The 25,913-nt window shown below is 25.5% G+C and overlaps 1 protein-coding gene and 1 pseudogene across 1 annotated transcript in view; both read right to left on the minus strand.

The window, feature by feature from the left end:
• The window catches only part of LOC101499939 (probable polygalacturonase At3g15720), an 18,289-nt gene extending 1,956 nt beyond the window's left edge, over positions 1-16,333 (minus strand). The window contains exons 1-8 of the mRNA XM_073363684.1: positions 16,184-16,333; positions 15,930-16,080; positions 15,114-15,202; positions 14,333-14,540; positions 13,856-13,937; positions 13,420-13,528; positions 12,948-13,037; positions 7,544-7,558 (exon numbers count right to left, since the gene is read on the minus strand). Of these exons, the coding sequence (XP_073219785.1) occupies positions 7,544-7,558; positions 12,948-13,037; positions 13,420-13,528; positions 13,856-13,937; positions 14,333-14,540; positions 15,114-15,202; positions 15,930-16,080; positions 16,184-16,333 (894 nt within the window). The remainder of the gene's footprint in view (positions 1-7,543; positions 7,559-12,947; positions 13,038-13,419; positions 13,529-13,855; positions 13,938-14,332; positions 14,541-15,113; positions 15,203-15,929; positions 16,081-16,183) is intronic.
• A 5,403-nt stretch (positions 16,334-21,736) lies between these two features.
• LOC101499635 (probable polygalacturonase At3g15720) lies at positions 21,737-25,133 on the minus strand (annotated as a pseudogene).
• Between the last annotated feature and the right edge of the window lie 780 nt (positions 25,134-25,913).

The following is a 25,913-nucleotide window of genomic DNA, read 5'->3' on the forward strand; positions in this document are numbered from 1 at the left end:
TAGAGAGAAGGAGGAGAGAATAGTTAGAATGAGGTTTTAGAGAGAAGGATGAGAGAATAGTTAGAATGAGGTTTTAGAGAGAAGTTGGATGTGTAAAAATGAATTAGGAGGGGGAGAAATATATATAGTTTTACCTTGAGCATTTGTGGCGGCCAATGCAGCCAGAAAGGCTAACGGTACTATCCATTTGTGACGGCCTGAGCGGCCAGAAATGCCAGCTGTATTGGGCCTCCTTTGTGGCGGCCTTTGCAGCCACAAATTCCATATTGGGCCTCCTTTGTGGCGGCCTTTGCAGCCACAAATTCCACGTGCACATTCCTTTGTGGCGGCATTTGCAGCCACAAATTCCACGTGCGCATTCCTTTGTGGCGGCCTTTGCAGCCACAAATGCCACTGGTCACGTCAGTCCTTTGTGACGGATTTGGCCCTCACAAAATTGATTTTTTGTGGCTGTAAAATCCCTCACAAAATCCAGTTAAATATTTAAAAATTTGTGAGGGCTTTTTCAGCCAAAAATAAAGACCAATTTCAATTTTGGCATTTGTGAGGGCTTTTTAGGTCACTAATTTGTGATGGTTTTATTCGGCCACAAAATATTTATAAAGTTGGCCACAAAATGGTGTTTTTCTTGTAGTGATTGCAGCCTTATTTGGAGTTGTAGATGTCCAATTGGAGTCAAGTCAAGTGCAAATGAAAGCTAAGATTCATAGCCACAATTGTCACGAAGACACCAGAACCAAATTCAGACTCGAAAGAGGAGAACAATGTAGTATAAGTCAGACAACATATAATGTGTGCCTGAAGCGCAAAGACCTGCGCTTGGGGCGCATCTTGGCCTTCCTAAATCTTTCCGCTTGCGCCTGAAACGCAAATTCCGCACCTAGGACGCGTGGCACGCGACTGAATATTTAAAAAAATGTGTTTTTTCACTTTCCATGGATCTTTTTGACTATTGGGAAGTTGGGAGACTTGTGCCCTAGCATAGAAACTCAAAGACCACCGTTTCTAACATCATTGGAGCAATTTTATCATGAATCATTCTTGTAATTCTTCTTTAATCCCTATCTTTTGTATTTTTATCGTGAGTAACTAAACCCTATTTGTTAGGGATGAATGTAACAAGATGAAACCGTTATTTTTCTGATTTGATTTCTATTTATATGAATGAGTTTATTGAATTATTTTTTTCATATATATGTGTTTAATGCTTTTTATTGCTTGTTTAACATTAAAATGTTCTACGATTCGTATTTTGAAACATGAGTGGACTTTACGAATGTTTGAGATGAGAAATTCATGAATTTGTAGTCTAGGGATAGATGCAGGTCATGAAACCAATTAAATTTGTTGCAAAAACAATAGTTTAACAAGAGAATTTATGTACGGTAAGACTTAATTCTAATCTTAAACCCACTAAGGAATTAAGGGTTACTTTGGAATAATAATAATAATAATAATAATAATAATAATAATAATAATATATTATATAGTATATATAAATAAATAAAAATATCCTTGCATTTATTTTTAAAATACAAATTAAATTACAATACTTTAAAAATTATAAATTAAAAAAATATACAAGAAATAAATAAAAATAATTTTATATTTAAAATACTTTATTGCAACTACCAAAATAAACAATTTCAAACTAATTAATAATGATGATTAACCAAATTATTTTATTTTATTTAGTAAATAAATAAATAAAGATATTTTATATATAAATAGAAAAACTAACTTTATAAAAATTTTCATTTATTTTTAAAATTTAAATTAATTAATATTCATAGTTTTTGAAGTTTTCGATGATAATTTATTAGATTATATAAAACGATAAAACTACGTTTGTCATAAAATAGTCATACATATTTTTAAAAAATAATTATTTATATTTTATACTTAAATTGAATATCAAATTTTATGGTTTCGTATGTTATATTTATATTTTATTATATATTAATTTTATATATTTTAAAATATGGTTTATCAAGTTAACTGAGTTAATTATTGTTCTTATCTTATCTTGTTGATTTATAATCGAGTTCATATTCAGGATACAAATTATAGCTAGAGATAGTATATAATAATGCTCAAGAATAACTTATTGTATCATGTTGGTTAATCAAACAATTTTGACTCAGACGGAATATGATAGTTATATCATTTCATTTGGAGGAGTAACAAAAGTAATAGATATTGCACTTTATTAATACATCCAATGATGTTATGCACTACGCCAAAAATAATATTTTACAGCGCTTTTTAACTAAAAGCGGTGTTGTATAATATTTTAAATATAACGGACGATACAACAACGTTTTTCTGACAAGCGCTTTTGAAAAAGCGTTGTCATAGGGTCATTTAAGATCATAATGTTTATAGTGCTTTGATTTAATAAAGTCACATAGCGCTTTCACATAATGTTTACAGTGCTTTGAATATAAGTTCTGTAAAATATAGCGCTATCACATAATATTTACAGAGTTTTTTTAGAGCGCTTTGTATACAAGCGTTGTAAAATATAGCATTTCCACATTATATTTACAGCACTTTCAGAGCGTTTTGTATATAAGCGCCGTAAAATATGGCGCTTTCACATAATTACATGGTCTTTTAGAGCATTTGTTTTATAAACGCTATAAAATGGTGCATATTTGATAAAAATAATTCCCTTTAAATAAATAATAATATATTTGATACGCTATAAAATGGTCTTTTAGAGCGTTTTGTTTATAAGTGCTATAAAAAAGTGCGTATTTGATAAAAATCATTCCCTTTAAATAAATAAAAACATATTTAATACGTTATATCTCTAACCCTACGAACCCTCATTTCCTCTACTGTGCGAACCCTTCGCTATTGTGACCCTCTTCTCGTTGAACCCTTTTCTAGTGCTCCTATATTATGCGTCCATTTCTACTAAGTGATTGTTGTCTTAGGTACTGTATTTATTAATTTATTGTTGTCATTAAAACTGATAAATTGTTACCTGATAAATCATATAAAATGTTACCTGATAGAAGATGACATAACCTTGATAAATCATATAAATTGTTATCAGATAAATCAGATAAATTGTTACCTGATAAATCAGATAAATTGTTACCCGATAAATCATATAAAATCTGTTATTTTTTGAAATATGTTCGATATGTTCTGTTTTAAAATCAGACATGTATGCATAACCTTGGATCTTGGTTTCCATTCTCCAATATTAGACTACATAAACTATAGATTGGTATAATGTTATCAGTAGCTTATCATTTGTGTAACACTGCATTCATATAGGTCATATAAAATGGGTCGGAAATTGATGTATATCAATCGATTGTCAAAAGAGTATGAAAATTGAGTGAAGGAGTTTGTTGAATTTGCAGTGAAGAATGTAAAAGACCCAAATTAAATCATTTATCCTTGTTTAAAATGTTGTTTTGGAAAACGCGTTAGAGCAGATCAATAGGAAGGACATTTAGTATGGCATGGAATTGATCAAAGTTATACATATTGTATATGTTTTCGTAAGATATTGATATAATGTCTGAATGTCTTAAAAGAAAAAGGTTGATTTTATTTTCGTCGTAAAGAAATTAACTATAATGCTGATTGTTTTTTTTTAATACCTATATCTTGATAAAATTAATTATAGTTAGATTTTTATTATTATACCTTGATAAATATGTTTGTAGTGAGAATGTTTAGTGTTTTACGTGTTTTAGAGTATTTAATTATAAAGTTTATAATTTTTATAATGATGTAATAAGTAATATATTTATTATGATGTATTTGATTCTAAGTGTTGACTTTTGAGTATTCTAAATTTAAAACTTGACTTTTATGAACAATATATGTGTCTTGAGGAAATAGATGAGAATTTTATATTTCTTTAATTTTAATAATATGAGAAAATTGATTGTTGAATGCATTAATGAATAGTCCTTTTTTAGAATGCTGAAAACTTTATAGTGATAGGAATGAAATTTATGTTGTTATTGTGTTCTTGGTTATATGAGTTTTAATGGTTATCAATAACACGTAGTCAAATTGAATCTAATGGATTATTAAAATGAAAGTGGTGATTTTGAGATATTTATTCACGTGCATATTTTATGTGTTGAAGTTATTGAGCTATAACTATGAACATCCATGATAATATAAATTTGATGTCTTATGTGATTAAAAAGTTTAATCTAAAATATTTTATCTTTGTGGTTGCTTAAGTGACTGGTGATTTGTGTTTTAAATATTGTTATCTTTGTGGTTGCCTAAGTGGCTGGTGACTTGTGTTTTAAATATCAGTATCTTGTGGTTGCCTAGGTGGCTGGTGATTTGTGTTTTAAATATTATTATCTTTGTGGTTGTCTTAGTGGCTGGTGATTTGTGTTTTAAATATTATTATCTTTGTGGTTGCTTAAGTGGCTGATGATTTGTGTGATTATTTAAGTGAGTGGTGACATGTACATTTTGAGCATCATTATCATTTCATGACATATCATATGCATCTTTGTGGGCGCCTGTGTGACTGGTTTAATTTTTCCCCATTGGTATGGGTGACTTCTGTGTGGACGTCTGTGTGGCTGGTTGTATCCGGATCATATATATTTAGGAGCATGCATAACTTGCATACATTTTATTGTTATTTTTATTTTGATATAATTATTTGTCATACGGTTGGTACTTGATTTATTTAGATATATTTTATGATTTTTGATACCCCTTTAAGAACTATTAAAGAATCAATTTCTTTAAATCTTTTATTACGAAAAGATTTTATATTCATATTTTATGGCTGTTAATTTATTATTTGGTTTAATTTTTGTTGTGGGATGAACTGACCCCTTACACCAACATTTAGGTACTAATGATCTCAAAAAGTTGCATGAATGATGTTTGATTGGTGCACGCGCGGGGGAAAATGAGACTTTTACTTAAAAATAATGTTTTGTATTACTAAAAAATTTGTGGTACATTGTAAAGTTATTTATTCGTAATCATTATCTTTTAATAGAAATGTGAAAGTGAGATTTCATTCGCTAGTAAATAATTGAATGTCATTAATTTCAGTCAACCTTGTTTCTTTTGAATTTCACTTAAAGCGAATGTATTTTATTTTGGACCATAAATGAATATCCGATCTAACAATTGGAATATTAATTTTGAAAATGAATAAATAAATAATATTTTAGTAAATTACATAACATTCTTTTACGAGAAAAAAATATATCAAGTTATTTTCTTATGCATCTTCGATTTATTACATGATGAACTACTCATAAGAAAAATAAATTAGTTGTTTCTAAAAGAAAATAAATATTTTTAAGTAATATTCGGATCAAAAATTTGGGGCGTTACAATTTCAACACAGATACATTTGAGCGGGACCAAGTTGAGGAGATTGCAAAAGCAGTTGAAGAAGATCTTCGGGATTGTCCTAAAATATTTGAGAGTTTGTTGAGTTATGTAGAGAAATCATGATATAATGGTTGTACTAAATTCACAAGACTGTAAGCGATATTAAAGTTGTACAACTTAAAAGTGATTAATGGATTGTTTTATAAAAGCTTCACAAAATTATTATCACTCCTAAAAGATATGTTGCCAGATGACAATAAACTTCCCAGTCGAACCTACGAGGCTAAACAAATTTTGTGCTCTATTGGCATGAGTTACGAAATGATTCATGGGTGTCCTAACGATTGCATTTTATTTCGAAATGAATATGAATTACTAAAGGCGTCTCCGAAATACGTCTCTCGATATAAGAATAAATAATCTACTCAAGCAAAAGTTGTGTGGTATTTTTCTATAATACCAAGATTTAAGCGCATCTATCACAGTGAAGAAGATTCAAAACACTTGACATGACATGCAGATGAAAGAATTAGAGATGGAAAATTTCGATACCCTGCAGATTCTCCATAATAGGCAAAAATGGAACACGGGTATCCTAATTTCGGGAGAGAGTCAAGAAATCTACGACTTTTACTTTCTACTAATGAAATGAATAGACATGGTCTTCAAAGCATCTCACACAACATGTGGCTATGATTTTGTTGATTTATAACATACATCCATGGTTATGTATGAACCGTAAGTCTATGATGTTGTCTCTGTTAATTTCTGGAGCCAAACAACTGGGGAATGATATTGACGTATACTTGACTACTTTAATTGAAGATTTAAAAAATAAGTGGGAGACAGGTGTTGAAGTTTATGATGAGTATAAGAAAGAATGTTTCAATTTGAGGGCTATGTTGTTCGGCACAATTAATGATTTTCCAGCATATAGTAATTTATCAAGATATAACATTAAAGGTCAGTGCGCATAGTCATACATATTTTTAAAAATTAATTATTTATATTTTATATTTAAATTGAATATCAAAATTTATTGTTTCTTATTTTATATTTATATTTTATTAGATCTTAATTTTATATATTTTAAAATATGGTTTATAAAGTTAACTGAATTAATTATTGTTCTTATCTTATCTTGCTGATTTATAATCGGGTTCATATTCAGGATAAAAATTATAGCTAGAGATAGTATATAATAATATTCAAGAATAACTTATTGTATCATGTTGGTTCATCAAACAATTAACTCAAACAGAATATGATAGTTATATCATTTCATTTGGAGGAGTAACAGAAGTAATAGATATTGCACTTTATTAATACATGTGATGATGTTATGGGAGATGTTATCATGTGGAGGAGTAGTATTTGTGTTGCAATTCTTAATATCACCATCACTAGAAGCATTATCATTAGGACCAAATATATCAATATGCGTTAATTTTGACCTATTAGTGATTTGAGAGTCAGAAGAAACAATGTAAAATGGAATGTGCTCAAAAGAAAAACAACATGACGAAAAAACATAAAGTTTTCTTGCATGAGGATCATAATAAGGATAACTATTTTGACCATTCTCATAACCATGAAAAACACACATGATAGAACAAGAAGGCAATTTATTGTGTTCTACTTATGGACAAAGAACAAAACAAGTAGAACCAAAGATTTTCAAAGTAGAGTACTCAAGGATAGAAGCATACAATTTTTCAAATGGAGACAAATCTAATATAACATACAATGGGTATCTATTAATAGCATGGACAACAGTAAGAACGGTTTCACCCTTAAACTCACTAAGGGTCGAAGCACATAACAAACTTGAGTAAGCAATATCAACAATATAACGGTGTTTCCTTTCAACAACCTTATTCTGTTGATAGGTGTAACATCCTAAATTTCATAATCAACTACTTTATTAATTAAATAGGATTTTAAAGAAATTAATTTGGTGTTAAATATATTTTAGAATATATGTTGATTAATTTTATGATTACTTCTCCTTATATGTGTGAGCTTCTTATGGTTTGATAATCGTATATATATTTGATTTAATGAGTAATATAAAATCTAAATATTATGTTTAGCTATTTAATTTATTTTCAAAAATATAATGGTATTTTAGCAAAAGTAGTTTAGAGGATAAGATTTTGAGTGAGTTTACATGTAGATTTGCATTAAATACTTGTGGTGATATTTTCTGGTCCGTTAAACTATTTAATAAATGTGTATATAGTTATATTTTAATTATTTAAGACTATTTCCTGATTTAATTGTTTGTTTTATAAATAATTATCTTAAGATAGTAGCAATATTGTGACTAATTTCTTTATTTCTATATATTTTCTATTATATGATGATTTTATACATATTTATTGGAATTTAGTAATAAATATAAATTATTTATATTAAATTTAATTATTTTATCATTTTGACTATTCTATAAAGATGGTAGTATTTTTATTTGATTATTTTGTAAAATAGTATAATAATAATTGTAGTTAATATTGTGAATATGAGAGTTTTCGTTATTAATGTATTTTACAATAGTAATTATTTAAATTACTTTTTACAAATATTAGTTTTGAAATACTGGTAAAATATTAGTATTGAAATTGTGTTAAAAAAATTAGTTTTGATAATTGTTGGTTTTATTCAATAATAATAATAATTATATATTAATAAAAATAATAAAAATAGAAGTAGTAGTAGTAATAATAGTAGTAATAATAATATTGTTTCTCTCCTATTCCTCATTTAGCTTCAACACTAAGAAAAAAATATTGGAACCCTAGCCAATACTACAAACCCTATTTCATAAACCCTTTATATAAATAAAACTAAAAATCCTAGCCACCATCACCATCACCTCCTCTTTTTCGGCATCAAAAGTTTAGAACTTCTTTTCCTTGTGAACGACTTTGTGGGGGCTTAGAGCTTTGTACTAGCAAGAAAAGCGGCCAAGGTAAGGGCTTTTCCCACACAAATTATAGTTAGGCCATTAGTTGAATGACATGAAATAAATAATCGCGATTACTTGTATTTTAAAAGAAATAAATGTAGACTAATAAAACTCCAATTTTTATAAGATTGAATTTAATATTTGACTCCTATGTGGCAAAGTATGAAATTTTATGCGATGTATGATAAACAAAATATAACTCTTATTATGTATATTAGTTGGAGTGTGAATTTTATTGTTATATGTGTTAAAGTGTTAATTTTTATGGTCTATATGATATCAAACTTTCATCTCTATGTGTATGTGGTGATAGTCATAATCTTTTTCATTATTTGTCTATGAATATGTGATACTCATGACATGGATGTGTGTTTGTGTTCTTAATGAGGTGTGAATAAGGTGATGATTTTAAAAAAGTGATTTTTGAATGCTCATGGCATAATTCTTAGTGGGCTGTGTGAGAATACATCTATTTCATACTACATCTTCATGGCATGGCATATGCATCTTCGTGGAAGTTGCCTTAGTGGCAGGTGTGATTTTTTGTGTGGAAGTTGCTTGATATAAATTTTATTAGTTTGTGCATTTTTTTCTTTTAAAGTGGGAAGTTTTTACGTTTCTAAGTTTTATGTTATTCTTCTATATGTCTTGCTTTGGTTTGATGTGGATGATGGAAAAAATTGACCCTTACAACAACATTTTAGGTACTAATGAGTTCGAGGAGATTCAAGAGTAGTTAATGAGTATAGACGTGTGGCGAACGCGGTTAAACATGAGTTTTTCTTTCAAGACGATTTTGTAATAATGGAATTGTCCAATATTTTTAAGTTCTTTTGATCTTTTGTCACAAACTTTTAAAATGTACTAGAATTCTAGAAATACGGAAGTGGTTTACCTTCCGTTAAGAATAATTGTCTTCATATTATTTTAATTTTAAATAAATATTTTCTTAATGATATTAAATAACGTAATTGTTACTAATTATGTGAAGGAATAAATGTTGAGTATTAGAAGAAAAAAAATAATTCATAAACTTTTTAAGTAATAAGTATTTTTTTAAGTAACGTTTTGGATTAAAAAAATCTGGGGCGTTACAATAGGTATCAGTACAAGATTTCTGGTAGAGAGTGTTATTATAAGCAAGTAATTCAGAGTATTCATTAGAGGTATATTCACCACCTAAATCATAACGAAATCACTTTATAACACCATTATGTTGATTATTTACTATAACAAGAAACATATAATAAATATCAAAAAATTCAAACTGATTTTACATATGATAAACCCAACAATAACAAGTGCAATCATCAATAAACGAAAGATAATATTTAGATCCATCTTTGGCGAGAAACGATGATGGACCCCAAACATCATATTGAACTAAATCAAAAGGTTCAATGAAACGGAAACACTTTTACTAAATGGTAAAGCTGAAAATTTATCAAGTTTACAACTACAACAATCTACAATATCATTGGTTTGTTACTTTCATAAAGCTCCAATATAGGCTAGATACTTTAATCTAGAAGAGGGAACATGTCCAATGCAATAATGCCATAAACAAAAACTAGAAAACGAAGAATTCAAACAAAAATTAGATAATAAATTAGTAATGGGTGTTGAGGTTGTAGTATCTGTAACTCTCAAATCATTCAAAACATAAAGTGTTCCCTGTTTAGGGCATGTTCCAATCAGCCTCCCAGAATGTGTATCGTGCATACAACAACAAGTGAAAGAAAATATAATTGAAAAGTCCAAATCACACAATTGACTAATAAAAGCAAGATTCAAAGTGAAGTTAGGAATATAACAACATAAAAATAAAAATCAAATACAAGTTAGGAGTAAAGATAGAACCAATGCTTGCTAATGGCATAAGAGTACCAAAAGCAGTCATAACCGGCACAGACGAGACATGATTTACAAACACAATAGATTTGTCATCATACGATATATGGTGGGATGCTCCAAAATCAAGAATCTATATTGAATGAGACATATATGACAAACTAGAAGAGTTCAAACATTTAGTAGATGAGGCAAACATGACATGTGACTGAGTGGAAAATAGTTTTTAGGGTTGTTCTGCAATATCAACTATTTAAGAAGTTGACTTATATGGATATACATAACTAAAACTATAGCAAATGATTGGAGGAGTAGCAACAACAACATTGGATGATGGACCCTTAAAATTCTTCTTACTTGTTCTCCTCAATTTCAAACATTTCTTTTTCCAATGACTTTTTTCTTTACAAAAAACACATTCATTGTTACCAAACTCAACTATCCCCTAAGGTTTTCCTTTATGGATAGGAGCAACAATAACAGATGTAGTTGTCGAGTGAATTTTCTTATCTGATACAATGGAGTGGGTCTTGAGTCTGATTTCTTCTGCCAACAATTTACTAACTACTAATTCAACACTAGGAAGAGGAGTATGATACAAAATAAAGGCCCTCAAAATCATCGTGAAAAACCATCATAAACCAAACCAAACATTGTTCTTCTCTCTAATAATTTTCAATTCAACTGATTTCATAAGAGTCAATTGATTTCATAAATTAGTGAGAGCCTAATAGAATTCTTGAATGATCATATTGTTATATTTAAGGGCTCTAATATGATTTGCATTAATAAACATTAAAATTAGCACTATATCTATTTATTTATATAATATGGCTAAATCAATTAAAATATGTTCCCCGTGCCTTATAGGTTCAATCTTCCGACCGATTTTTCAAATATTATTTTACACACAAAAAATCTTTTCTTAATGAGATCGTTAATCGTCTCAGATTTAATAATTAAAATCTTTCAATCCAACACATTTTACACAAAGCTTATCTTGCAAGTTGTTAATTATTCAAATTATTGTTTTTCGTTCTTCTTCGTTGGATATTTAATTTCAAAATAATTGTAAGTGTTTTAGATTAATTCCCTCGTATTATTGCTTCATAAAATCATTTTTTCATAAAAGATAATATAGATATAAACATTTATGAATGTAAATATTCACTAATAATTAATGGTTTAAATGTAGTTTTGATCTCCATATTTTAACTTATATGTAATTTTGGCTATATATTTTTAATTTCTCAATTTTAGTTCTCCTATTTTAACTAATTCTTAATTTTGATTCCTCTATTTTTAATTTCACAATTTTGGTCCTCCTATTTTGACTAAGTCGTAATTTTAATCTCTCTGTTTTTAATTTCCAAATTTTGGTCTCTCTATTTCTTAAAATTGAGATATTTTATAAATCTAATGGATCACATATTTTATGTAACACAATCTAATGGATATCATTTAAAAAAATATATAATATTAAAAAAAATATTAGATAATTATTTAAAAAATAATCTTTACTATAAAAATTTATTTAAAAATAATTTTTAATTATTTTAAAACTAATTAATTCTAAAAAATAGTTTTATTTATTATTTTTAAAAAACTGATTTCAAAATTTATTATTTTAAAAACTGTTTTTAGAAGAATTTTTAATTATTATTTTTACTACTAATATTTTTATCATATTTAAAAGAAAACATAATGTAAATAAAAATTTATTTTTATCATAAAATAGAGTTTTACTAAAAATAAGATCTTTTCTTAATAAAAAACATAATTTTTTATATAAAAAACATATTTTTTTATATAAAAAACAGAACTTAATTTTTTTATTATTTTAAAAGAATCATAAATTATTAAAAATTAACCACCACCATATTTAAATTAATAATTAAAAATTCTTGATTTTTTTAAAATAATGAAAAAAAATTAAGTTCTGTTTTTTTATTTAAAAAAATATTTTTTTTCTTAAGAAAATATCTCATTTTTAGTAAAATTTGTTTTATGATAAAAATAAATTTTTATTTACATTATGTTTTCTTTTAAATATGATAAAAATATTAGTTAAAATCGGGAAACCGAAATTGCAAAATTATAAATAAATAAACCAAAGTTACGAATCAGTTAAATTAGGGGGACCAAAAATGTATTTAAACTATTATTAAAAGTTCATTTATCAATTCAAAAACTCAAGGAGAAAATAAGAATAAAAACTATTAAATAGTCAAATGTTTATTAAGGAACTAAATATAAAACAAATGATATTATTGATTCATTTATAATGACGTGACTTTCACATATGGTGATCTATTACATATTATTTGTTTCAAACAATATTTTTATAACATATTATTTGTTTCAAACAATATTTTTATAACATATTATTTGTTTCAAACAATATTTTTATGTGCATGAGACCGATGGAATTGTGGATTTAATTGTTCCATGAAGATTTTGGCAAAAGGCACCGACAGTCTTTCCAATTCGAGAAGAGACAATGTTAATGTCATCCAATACAATATTGGAACAACCCAATGGACTACAGTCTAGCTTAATAGCAACGTCATAAAATGCCGTTCCATTAAATCCACGATATGTTACGTCACTCACCAGTACAGCTGATTCCTATAATAATTTCCACAAAATTCAAAACATAAATATAATTATATTTTACTATAGATGTAATTATAAATAAACATGAAAACACATATAGTTGAAATGAAAATATATATAGAGAGAGAGAGAGTCAAATGTGTACCGTTGCATCTTTAACTGCATAGTGTTGGTCGATAATTATTGGATAGGTAACATTTGTAAGATTAATTTGCTCAAAAGTAATATTCTTTGCATAACCTGATCCGCCCTTCAAATTATTTGTGAAAAAATAGTTTTTTTAATTTTAGTTTCCATAAAATAAAAAAATATAAAAAAAAGCAAAAAATACACATAAAAAGCAAAAAATACACATAAAAAGAAAAAATGGAGTAGGTTTTTGGAATTATTTTGCAAGAGTTTTAAAGTCAAATTCAATTTATCCTTTTTACGAATACTCATTTCTGTTTTTTTTTTTTACTACTTTATATCTATGAGTCAATATTTGTTAATGTATGTAAATAAAATCATATGTGTTACTAGTGCCTATTAACAAAATTATATGATTTGAGTTAGAAAAAAAAAAGTAGAGAAATAAGGTGCATAATTAGCAGAGTAGATATACAAATCTATGATAATAATTTTCAACTCACTGGATATGTCTTGATTCTTGCTCCATTTGTGGTTCCAATAAAGCTGATATTATGTACATGAATCTCTTCAACTGTCTCATGAACATTATTTTTACCAAGGCTGCCAACGCTGGATTAATTCACAAATTTTTCATTATAATTTGTCGAATACTCAAACTCAAATATATATAGAAATAACAAGTGTGAATGTACCCCAAATAAAACAATAATATAGTGCGATAAATAGTTTTCACTTTTCATAGGTTTAGTGTGTGAGTGTGATGACTTGCTCAAAGTTTTAACTCTTAATTGTAAAGTATAAATTCATATTCTCTTGATCAATTTATTTTTAATTAATTAGAGTTTACTAACCATTTGATTAGTTCAATAAATTCATTTATAATACTACAATTCAATTAAGTTTTAGGAAATTAAAATACAAATTATAGAAAATAACCTTATCCCATGGCCTGGTCCACATGAAATACGAGTAGCATCGATGAATGAGGAGCCGCCATTGATAGCAATACAATCATCACCTGTTATGTATAAAAAAGGGGCGTGGTTCATATTAAAATTGCACATATATGTATATAGAGTAATAATTAATTTAAGAATATCGATCAATTGCTATAAAACCATATATTTATTTATAAGCAAAGGCCTAAAAGGACGGATGAAGTATATATATTAATGATTTAATTTCTCTAAAGTGATAAGTTAGTAAAGTGTGAAAATTAGCAGTTCATATTATAATTATTTATTTTTATGTACGTATAATATTAATCAATAATGTTTATCAACAGTTGATATTACTTATTTTATTGTCGAAAGTAAGTTGCTCACTTGAGATAAGTCTAGTCCATATATTAAACTCATTTTTAAATACTAAAATTAAAACATAAACTGTAATATTAAAAGGAACTTCATTTACCGGTGCTAATGATGGAATCTTCTATTAAAATATATTTAGAAGAAGCAATGTCAAAGCCATCAGTGTTAGGGCTAGTAGAAGAAGCGTTGACTAATAAATTGGAGAATTTTGCATTGTTGCAACCATCGATGGCTATATGAGATCGTGGACCATTACCCACCTTCAGGTTAGCAACACTAAAGTCGTTGCAAGCATGGAAATGTAGGACCTGTAAAAACATCAACATAAAAATTATTAAAATCTATATTTCCGAACTAGAGTAGAATATTTGAGATTATAAAAACAATTAGATAAATATATATAAATTTTTGGGGTTTTTTATATAATGTAAAAATAATTTTTTATTTTGGAATTAATAATAAAAATAATTTTCTTTAACATTTTTACTAAGTATCCAAAAATTGAAATTAAACTATAAGATTTCTCATAAGCAACTCAAAGTAGTTTTCATTTTATTTAAATTTCATAGATTTTTTTCATGATCTGATGAATTTTATAACTGGAAACAAATTAACAAAATTTTAAAAATTAAATATTAAAAAAAAAAACAAATTTTTGTGAAATAATTTGAAAAAATTCTCTTGAAGTTTATTACAATATTATTGAATTTTTTATTTCTCTAAATAAAGTTATATATATATATATATATATATATATTCCGTAACTCAAATATGTGTGCATTGTTAGCTTAGAACTAGTATATTTTTAAAAGTTATCAAATAATAAATATTTAAAGAATAATAATTTATTGAACTATTTATTAGCACAAGAATAATCGTACAGGAGGTCGAGGGCAACTAGCACAATCCCACCAAGTAGAACCAGAGCCGTCGATACTTCCATTGCCACCACCATCAATTAGGAGACTGTCTATAGTGCTCATCCTAATCCAATATGACACATCATGGAAGGCTTCCTTAGGAGGTGCAATTATGTTGCCTTCAAGCTACAATGAGAAAGAGTGCTAAATAAATTAATAAAAATGTACCTCATATCATATTGTTGGTATGCATAATAATTATTTGTTAAAAAAAAGTACTCAAATACCAATTGAAGTGTAGGAGATTTTTTCTGATAATTTTTGTTTACGTAAAATCTTTGTAGATAATTATTACTAAATATTTTAAAATTTATAGAAAATTATTTATGTAAAATCTTTGTAGATAATTGCAATCGAATGGAGTATTTTTTATTCAAATGAAATCAAACAGAAAAAGATAATTATTTTTATTTAATTTTCATTCAATATGATGATTGAATATTTTACTATTCAAATATTTTAAATTTTAAAATTTGAAGTTTAAATATTTTAATATATAAATAAGATAAAATAAATTAATTTTTAATATATAAATAAAATTAATTATAAGATTAATGACCAGAAAATTATTTATCAAAATCACAAATATGATCGAAAATGTGACGTTATTAATGAAACTGCCAAATCATCAATATATGTAGGAACCAAAAAAGCTTAATAATTAATTAATAGGTGGACCAAAAAAATTAATTTTAAAAATAAGATGATTAAAAATTATTTTAAATAAAATCGATGGACAGAAATATGCTGATATATATGTTGGATGTAAATTAGCTCTAGCTATATATACCTGAATGATAATACTTGAGGCCTTGCAAGGACCTTCAAATATTAAATTGTTCACTAAGAATGATAGATTTGGTGGTATAACTAGTGTTGCTTGCCCTTGTGTTACTCCACACGTACTATTCCATGCCATTAAAAATGCCTACAATCAATTCACAATATCAAAATTAAAATTTAATGTTTATATATAGATATTAAAATTAAAAGGACAAGAGAACTAATTAAAGAGATATAAATATATATACTTGTGTATCATCCGACTTGCCATCACCACGAGCACCATATTGTACCACATTAAATGTATAATTATCGCTTGTTTCTTCTAAATTCCACCTCGCACATAGACAAGGTGAAACAAATCCAAGAACCAAAATTAAAGTGATAAGCACTTGCATATTTAACCCAAGAGTGAAACCGTTATTACAGTAATTTATATTTAATTTAATCGTGAATACCCTTAGGAATTAGTATTGAGCGTGTTACTATGCTGATTTGTGAAGGGAGCTGGTAGGGGATTAAATAGAGAGATACAAGAAAGATATACTTAATTAAGATTTTGGCCGTTTGACCATGTACACAACATATGATATAATATTATAATTGTCCATAAAAACAAACATAATAGTATTATTTTATTTTATTATATTTAGTACACATTTCATTATAATATGATATAACATATATCATATTTAACTTACCATACTTTAAAATATTATAAATTTAAAAACTATATTAAAAATAAATATAAATAATTTTATATTTAAAATATCTTATTGCAACTATCAAAACAAACAATTTCAAACTTTTTAAAAAAAATATTAGTAACCAAATAATTTTACTTTATTTGTTAGATAAAAAAAATAAAGATATAATAATAATAATTGTAACACCCCAAAATTTATAATAAACTATTTTATTAATTAAATAGAATTTTAGATAATTAATTTGATACTAAAATTATTTTAGAATATATATTGATTATTTTTAGAATTAATTTTTTATGTGTATTTTCTATGATGTGTTTATTTGTACACATTTGACTAAGTAACTGCTATAAATAACAAATATTATATTATATTATTTTATATATATTATTTTATAAATAATAATTTTTAATGTGCATATTTTAAGGTACAAAACTTCAGACTTTAATATTATGTTAAAACGAGTATTCTGGAGAGAGAAAATATTTCTAGAAAAATAAAATAAATTATTTATTTATTAAGGACTTTTAGAAATACTAGAAATATATTATTATTATTATTATTATTATTATTATTATTATTATTATTATTATTATTATATAAATAGAAAAATACCCTTAGAAGACATGCATTTACTTTTAAAATTTAAATTAACTAATACTCATAGTTTTTGAAATTTTAGATAATAATTTATTAGATTATATAAAATGTTAAAACAAAATTTGTCATAAAATAGTCATACATATTTAAAAAAATTAATTATAATATTTATATTTAAATTTAATATCAAACTATATTATTTATGATTCAATATTTATATTTTATTATATATTCATTTTATATATTTTAAAATATATTTTATAAGGTTAACTGAGTTAATTGTTATTATCTTTTCCTGCTTATTTATAATCGGGTTCATATTAAGGATAAAAATTATAGCTAGAGACAATATATAATAATGATCATGAAAAACTTATTATATCATATTAGTTTATCAAACAATTGATTGAAACATAATATAATAGTTATATCATACCATATATGTTATCATGTCTATCAAATTGATCCTTAAGGAATAAGAAAAAACTCATTATATATGCAAAATCTTCGAAAATACTATCTCTAATTAATCAGCCTTTATTCAATCATTTCCCTTTAAACTATATAGGAGATTTTTTGGTATAAATAAATAAATCAAATACATGCAAGTATGGAGAAATTTTTTTAAAACAAAAATAGATTGCAACTATATCACATGAGCTCATTAACCTAACGTCCAATCTATGTTGACACCCTAAGTTAATCATCAATCATTTGCAATACCTCAAAATTACGATTGAAAATAACAAGTAGAAAATATGTTTGGAGGACTATACCAAAACACAGAAAAAAATCCAAATAGATATAAACTATTATCTGGTTAAAAATCTTAACAAGAAATTCAATAGAATAAGATCACGATGAAAGATTAAAGAGTGCAAAAAACATTTACAACAATTAATTAAATCTATATTCAGAAAAAACCAATCTTATTTTTATTAGAAATATCTGAAATAGTAGATGTTAAAATTAGCATTTACTATCTTATATTTGGCACAAGCTACACACTAGTTAATGTTGCTGCTATCTTGTATAGGTCGTGTTAAGCATGGGATAGTTCTTGGAATAATGTTAAATATAGGCTTATAAAAAGATTTGATCTTGTTTGTTTAAAAAAGTCTAGTTTGATCTAAGTTTAACATAAACTAAGCTATATGCATATATCAATCTTACATATTTTTAAACTTAGTTGTGTCCCACATTAAAGTTTGTTTTATAATGTTATTTTATGCTCTCTCTATTTTAAAATAAGTTTGTTTTAAGTTTTCACATATATTAAAAAAGACTTTAAATAATTGAAAAAAGTTTTACAAAATTTGAAATTTGTGCCCACAATATTTATTAGAATTGAAAAAAGTCAACCAATGGGTGCATGATCTAGCAAAAAGGAATATATTTTCACAACATAGTAAATCTATATTCGAATTCCCGCTATAAGATGTATCCATATTTAAGAATATATGCACTTTGAATAAGATTTACCTTCGACTAAAAGAATCTATGACCAAAAAATAAATTAAAAAAAGTTATATATATAATAACAAGAATCTTTTATCCCAAATCTTTTTTTTTCTTAGAAAATATTGTAAATTCTACTATAATTAACTCATATATTTCGGACTCAAGATAAGACATCCAACCTAACAATATCTGAAATCTTGTTACCAGTATTATATTTTGTTTCTTTTGCATATTTAGTTTCATCATTTTTATTTATCGATTTAACAGAAGTTCCATCAATATAACCCCACATATTTTTTCTATAAAAAAAAAAATTAATCACATAACTTCAATAAAAATAATTTTGTCTATTGAAGTTGACACTATCAACTTAAAGAAAATTCTCCTTAACTATCCATAACAAACAATTTAAAAAATTACGACGAACGTCACTTGATAATAAAATAAATTAAAGGCATAATTGCTCATGCGGCCCCTTAACTTATAACATTTCAGCTATTTATATATTTTTTTCAATTTAATCCTTTATTTTATTTTAAGTAAACAATTTGATCTTTTATGTTTTAAAATATTAATAATATTATTATTTTTTTACAAAAATTTATCAAAATTTTCATAAAAAACTTATAAAATTAGTTATCATCTTCAATATAATACAAATTTCATCCAATTTATAACTAAAATCTTCAAATAAACTCATAATTTTATTCTTTATATTTTCAAATTTTTATAATAAAATTAAGTAAATAACAAAATAAAAAAAAAACATAAAGAACTGAAATGTTATCTAAATTTAAATTAAGGGATTATTGTATGAGTAATTGTATCTAAAATAAAAATAACTTTTGAATAATAAACTCAAGAACCAAACAAAAACAGGATCCAACTAAATTGTTTCGAGAATAGAGGGAGATAACCGAAATAATTCCTTTAAACAAAATAACAAAAACAATTCCTTTAAACAAAAAACCCAATCAAAAGGATAAAAAAAAATATGCCTATGTTAGACAAGAGACTTGCCAAACTCAAATATCAATTTTGACTAAGTAACCATAAGTTGACCAACCAATAGAAATAGCTAATAAAATAGGAAAACATAAAAAGAAACAAACCAGAGGCAAACGTGAGAGGAAGAATATTGATAGAGATGAGAATTTACATAAGAAGCAAGAATTCCATTGTGGGGGGTTGTGAGCACTACGGTACCTAAAGAAAGGAAACATGACATGAGATACTTTTTAGGCTTTTATTCTTTGTGAACAACTTTTCTTTTTCATCTTCTTTTAAGAGACTTTAATTTTTTTTGTCCGAAATGATCAATTGAGAGATGTATTTTATCTATGATAATTTTTATAGTACTTAAAAAAAAAAAGTGTATCGATATATATTTTTAATTTTTTAATTAATAAATAAGTTACTTTTTTTTATATTATATATTAAATTGATCAAATTATTTGTATAGGTACATTTATATTTTCAATTTTAATCTCCTGAAAATTTATAAATTATTTTTCTAAATTTTTTATTTTAATAAAAATTAAAATTATTATCAACATAGAAGTTCAGAATTTCTTCTCTTCCTCTCACGAAACCGTTCTACCACCAAAGAAAATTGCTTTCCTCCGCCATCTTGAGAAGAAACTATCCGCTTTTCCACCGCCGCGAGAAGATTTCTCCTATGTCTCACTTCCAATTTCCTCATGTTTGCACCGTTGTTGTTTTGGTGTTGGCGACCACACATCGTCATTGTCGTGCCATCATTTCTAGGTTCATTTTTGATTCTTAATGAACTAACGACGAAAATAAACGATGTAGAACAAATGAGAGAGACGGTGAAAAACAATGGAGAGATGATGAAGAATGGTTGAGAGAAGAAACTTTGTTATTTTTGTATATAGTTTAATAAATAAATATTAATTATTTTAAAATAGAACAAAAATATAAAATTTTCAAATTTAAATTACGATCATATTAAATTTAAATTACGATCAATTTTATTCATAAATAATATATTATTAGGCTATTAATGATTTAATCTCATAATACTTAAATATATTAATTTTCAATTGTACCATGTTAGTTTGACATGTCATTAGCCTCTGATTTTTGTTTGAGTTGAGATGACATGTCATTAGCCTCTGATTTTTGTTTGAGTTGAGAGATGTATTTTATCAATTTAGATTGGCCAATTTAAACTTGAATTTGAGAACATAAGGGCAAAAGAAAAAACCACCTTGTTCTTTTGGTAAGTAAATGATTGGACCTACATACCGTTAAGGTCCATCGTCATTTAAAAAATATTATTTATTCTTTTCTCCAATTTCTTGTAAAATATTTTTTTTTATGGAGGAATAAGAGTATATTATTTAAAATTCACAAATATAATTATGAGATCTCAAATTTAAATTAGATTTTATGGACAACATTCTAGAAAGCTTATTAATTTTAGGCATATTTATCTATTGGTTTTTGGATTTTAATTTTATAAATTATGATTTGCATTAACGAATATGAAATTTAGTACTATATCTATTTATTTAAATAATATGGTTAAATCAATTAAAATATGATCTTTATGTCTTCAAACCGATTTTTCAGATATTCTTTTTCACAAAAAATTTCTCCTTTTTAATGAGATCATTGATCTTCTCAGATCTAATAATTGGAATATTTCAATCCAACACATTTTTCGCAAAGTTTATTTCTATGTGGATTATCTTGCAAGTTGTCAATTATTAAAATTATCATTTTTCTTTCTCTTTCATTAGATATTTTAATTTTAAAACAATTGTAAGCGTATGAGATTTCCTTGTATTATTGCTTCATAAAATCATTTTTCATAAAAATACCATAGATATAAACATTTACAAACGTAGTTATTCACTAATAATTAAAAATTGAAAATCACAAAGAGAAAATAAAAATAAAAACTATTAAATAGGCAAATGTTTATTAAGAAACGAAACATACATAAAATAAAAATAAAAATATATTTTTCAGTATCGTGGTCTATAACATATTATCGCTGTTCAATCAATATTTTTAGCAATGGACCTTTGGAGTAGTGGATTCAATTGTTCCATGAAGATTTTGGCAAAATGCACCAACTCTCTTTCCAGCTCGAGAAGAGACAATGTGAATGTCATCCAATACAATATTGGAACAACCCAATGAACTACAGAGTAGCTTAATAGCAATGTCACGAAATGCCGTTCCATTAAATCCACGATATGTTACGTCACTCACTCGTACAGCTGATTCCTATAATAATTTCCACAAAATTCAAAACATAAATTTAATTATATTTTACTATAGATGTAATTATAAATAAATATGAAAACACATATAGTTGAAATGACAATATATATAAAGAGAGAGTCAAATGTGTACCGTTTCATCTTTAACACCATAGTGTTGGTCTATGATTATCGGATAGGTAACATTTATAAGATTAATTTGCTCAAAAGTAATCTTCCTTGCGTAACCTGATCCACCCTTCAAATTATTTGGACAAAAAGTAATTTTTTAATTTTCATAAAATAAATAGAATAATTTTTTTTTGCAAAAAACAACACATAAAAAAGAACAAATGAATAGATTTTGGAATTATTTTGCATGTGTTTTAAAGCCAGATCAAATTTATCCTTTTTATGAATATTTCATTTTTTGTTTTTTTACTACTTTATATCTATGATTTGATATTTGTTAATTAATGTAAATAAAATCCTATGTATTACAAACCTCTATTTACGAAATTATATGATTTAAATTAGAAAAAAGTGGAGAAATAAGGTGTATAATTAATATAGTTGATATACAAATATAGCATAATAACTTTTCACTTACCGGATATGTCTTGATTCTTGCTCCATTTGTAGTGTTCGTGAAGGTACAATTATATACATGAACCTCTTCAACTGTCTCGTAAGATCTACCTCTACCAAGGCTGCCAACGCTGAATTAATTCACAATTTTTTTATTAGAGAAATAACAAGTGTGAATGGACCACCCAAAAAAATCACAATAATAAAATGTGACAATTAGTTTTCACTTTTCATATGTCAAGTGTGATAACTCTTTCAAAGTTTCAACTCTTCGTTGTCATAATTTGAATTTAAATTCTCTCAATCAATTTATTCTTAATTAATTCATGTTTATTAATCACTTGATTAATTTGATAAGTTCATTAAAACTACAATTCAATTTAGTTTATAGAAAATAACCTTATTCCATGGCCTGGTCCACAGTAAAGACGAGTAGCATTGATGTATGAAGAACCACCGTTGACAGCAATACAATCATCACCTATTATTTATAATAGTGAACAACTCATGTGAAAATTGCACATATATATATATATATATATATATATAAAAACTCATTTTAAAATACTAAATTAAAACATTGTAACAAGATAAAAATGAGCTATGAATATTACCTGTGCTAATGACAGAATCTTTTATGAGAATATTTTGAGAAGCAGAAATGTCAAAACCATCTGTGTTGGGACTAGTACCGGGAGCATCAACAAATAAATGAGAGAATGTTGCATTCTTGCAACCATTTATGGATATATGACCTCCTGCACTATCAGTCACCCTCATGCTAGTAACAAAAAGATCATTGCATGCATGGATAGCTATGGCCTGTAACATAATCAAAATGAACAATTATTTAAATCTATATTTTCGAACTCGATTATTTTATATATATTATAAATTTAAATTAAAATTAAATATATTTATTTTTTACCCTGCATACATTTTAGACCAGAGAAAATATTAACTTTTAGGGCCTTATTTTACATAATATAAAAATAACTTTTTATGTTTTCAATTAATAATTAAAACAATTTTTCTTAATATTTTTATTATCCATACATAACAATTGTAGTTAATATTATTTTTCATAAGCAACTCAAAGTAGTTTTTATTTTAATTAAATTTCATAAACTTTTTCTTTTCTGATTCTGATTAATTTTATAACTGGAAACAAATTGAAATTTTTACAAGTTAAATATTTTACAAATACTTTTTTTATAAAATAATTTGATACAAATCTTTTGGACCTTAGTACAATGTTATTGAATTTTTTACTCCTCTAGATGAAATTATACATATTTTCCAAAATCAAATATGTGTGAATTGTTAGCTTAGTACTAGTATACTTTTAAAAGTAATCAAATAATAATATACATGTAAACAATAATGATTTGGTAAAAAAAAATTTATCAATATATAAACAACAAATTAATTAGCACATGCTAGGTGTAGAATAATCATACTCTAGGTCGAGGGCAACTTTTACATTCCCACCAAGTAGATCCATAGCCGTCGATTTTTCCAATGTTACGACCATCAAGTGTAAGATTGTTTATATATTGAATCCTAATCCAATATTCCATATCATGGAAAGCTTCCTTGGAAGGTGCAACTATGGTACCTTCAAGCTACAAATTGAGAGAGTGCAAAATAAATTAATAAAAATGTATATCACTTAGGGATTGCAAATTAACAATCATTATGCATATATAAATATACGGATAAGATATACAATCCACATAGAGGGATATTTTAACTATCTGTTAGTAAATATATTCAAACATTCGGAAAAATGGAAAATATTCAATGACAATGAATTTTTAACCTCATTAACAATTCATATAATTACATTCATAACTATACCTCACGATCATTATTTAAAATTTTGAGAAGAATATGTAAAATCATTTTTAATGATATAAAATATCTTTAAAAAAATGATATAATTTAATTAATTATTTTTATGACATACATAAGCTCGATCCCTATTACTTCTTTTTTATATAGACTATAATGTTTCATTCATTTTACGTACTAAATTAAAACATATTTTTACCTATTAAATGAAATCAATAAGAAAAATATAATTACTTTTATTTAATTTCATTTTATATGATGATTGAATATTAATATTAATGTTGCTTCTAAAATATGTGCATTAATAATAGAATTTTGATTATATATATGTAGTAAAATTTTAATCACATAACCATATATATACCTGAATTGTAATCCTTGAGGCCTTGCAAGGACCTTGAAATATTAAATTGTTCACTAAGAATAATAGATTTGGTGGTATAACTAGTGTTGCATCCCCTTGTGCTCCACACACATTGTTCCATGCCGTTAAAAATGCCTACAATCAATTCACAATATCATAATTAAAGTTTAATGTTTATATATAGATATTAAAATTAAAAGGACAAGAGAACTAATTAAAGAGATATAAATATATATACTTGTGTATCATCCGACTTGCCATCACCACGAGCACCATATTGTACCACATTAAATGTATTATTATCGTGTGTTTCTTCTAGATTCCACCTTGCACATAGACAAGGTGAAACAAATCCAAGAACCAAAATTAAAGTGATAAGTACTTGCATATTTAACCTAAGAGTAAAACCGTTACTAAAGTAATTTATATTTTTTTAAAATCACGAATACCCTTAGGAATTAGTATTGAGCGTGTTACTATGGTGATTTGTGAAGGGAGCTAGTAGGGGATTAAATAGAGAGTTACAAGAAAGATATAATTAATTAAGATTTAGGGCGTTTGACCATGCATACAACATATACGGTAATAGAATGAACATTATCATATTTGTGTTTGAAAGATATAATTGACCATAAGAAAAATATGATAGTATTATTTTATTTTATTATATTTAGTACACACTTAATTATAATATGATATAACATATATCATATTTAATTTACAATACTTTAAAATATTATAAATTAAAAAATATATTAAAAATAAATATAAATAATTTTATATTTAAAATATCTTATTGCAACTATCAAAACAAACAATTTCAAACTTTTTCAAAAAATTATGAGTAGTCAAATAATTTTATTTTATTTGTTAGATAAAAAATAAAGATATAATAATAATAATTGTAACACCCCAAAATTTATAATAAACTATTTTATTAATTAAATAAGATTTTAGATAATTAATTTGATGCTAAAATTGATTTAGAATATATGTTGATTATTTTTATGATTAATTTTCTTATATGTATTTTCTATGATGTGTTTATTTGTACACATTTGACTAAGTAAGTGATATAAATAATAAATATTATATTTTATTATTTTATATATATTTTTCTATAAATAATAGTTTTTAATGTACATATTTTAAGATATAAAAATTTAGA

Source organism: Cicer arietinum, chromosome 7 (assembly GCF_000331145.2).
Source record: "Cicer arietinum cultivar CDC Frontier isolate Library 1 chromosome 7, Cicar.CDCFrontier_v2.0, whole genome shotgun sequence".
NCBI classification, from domain to species: domain Eukaryota; kingdom Viridiplantae; phylum Streptophyta; class Magnoliopsida; order Fabales; family Fabaceae; genus Cicer; species Cicer arietinum.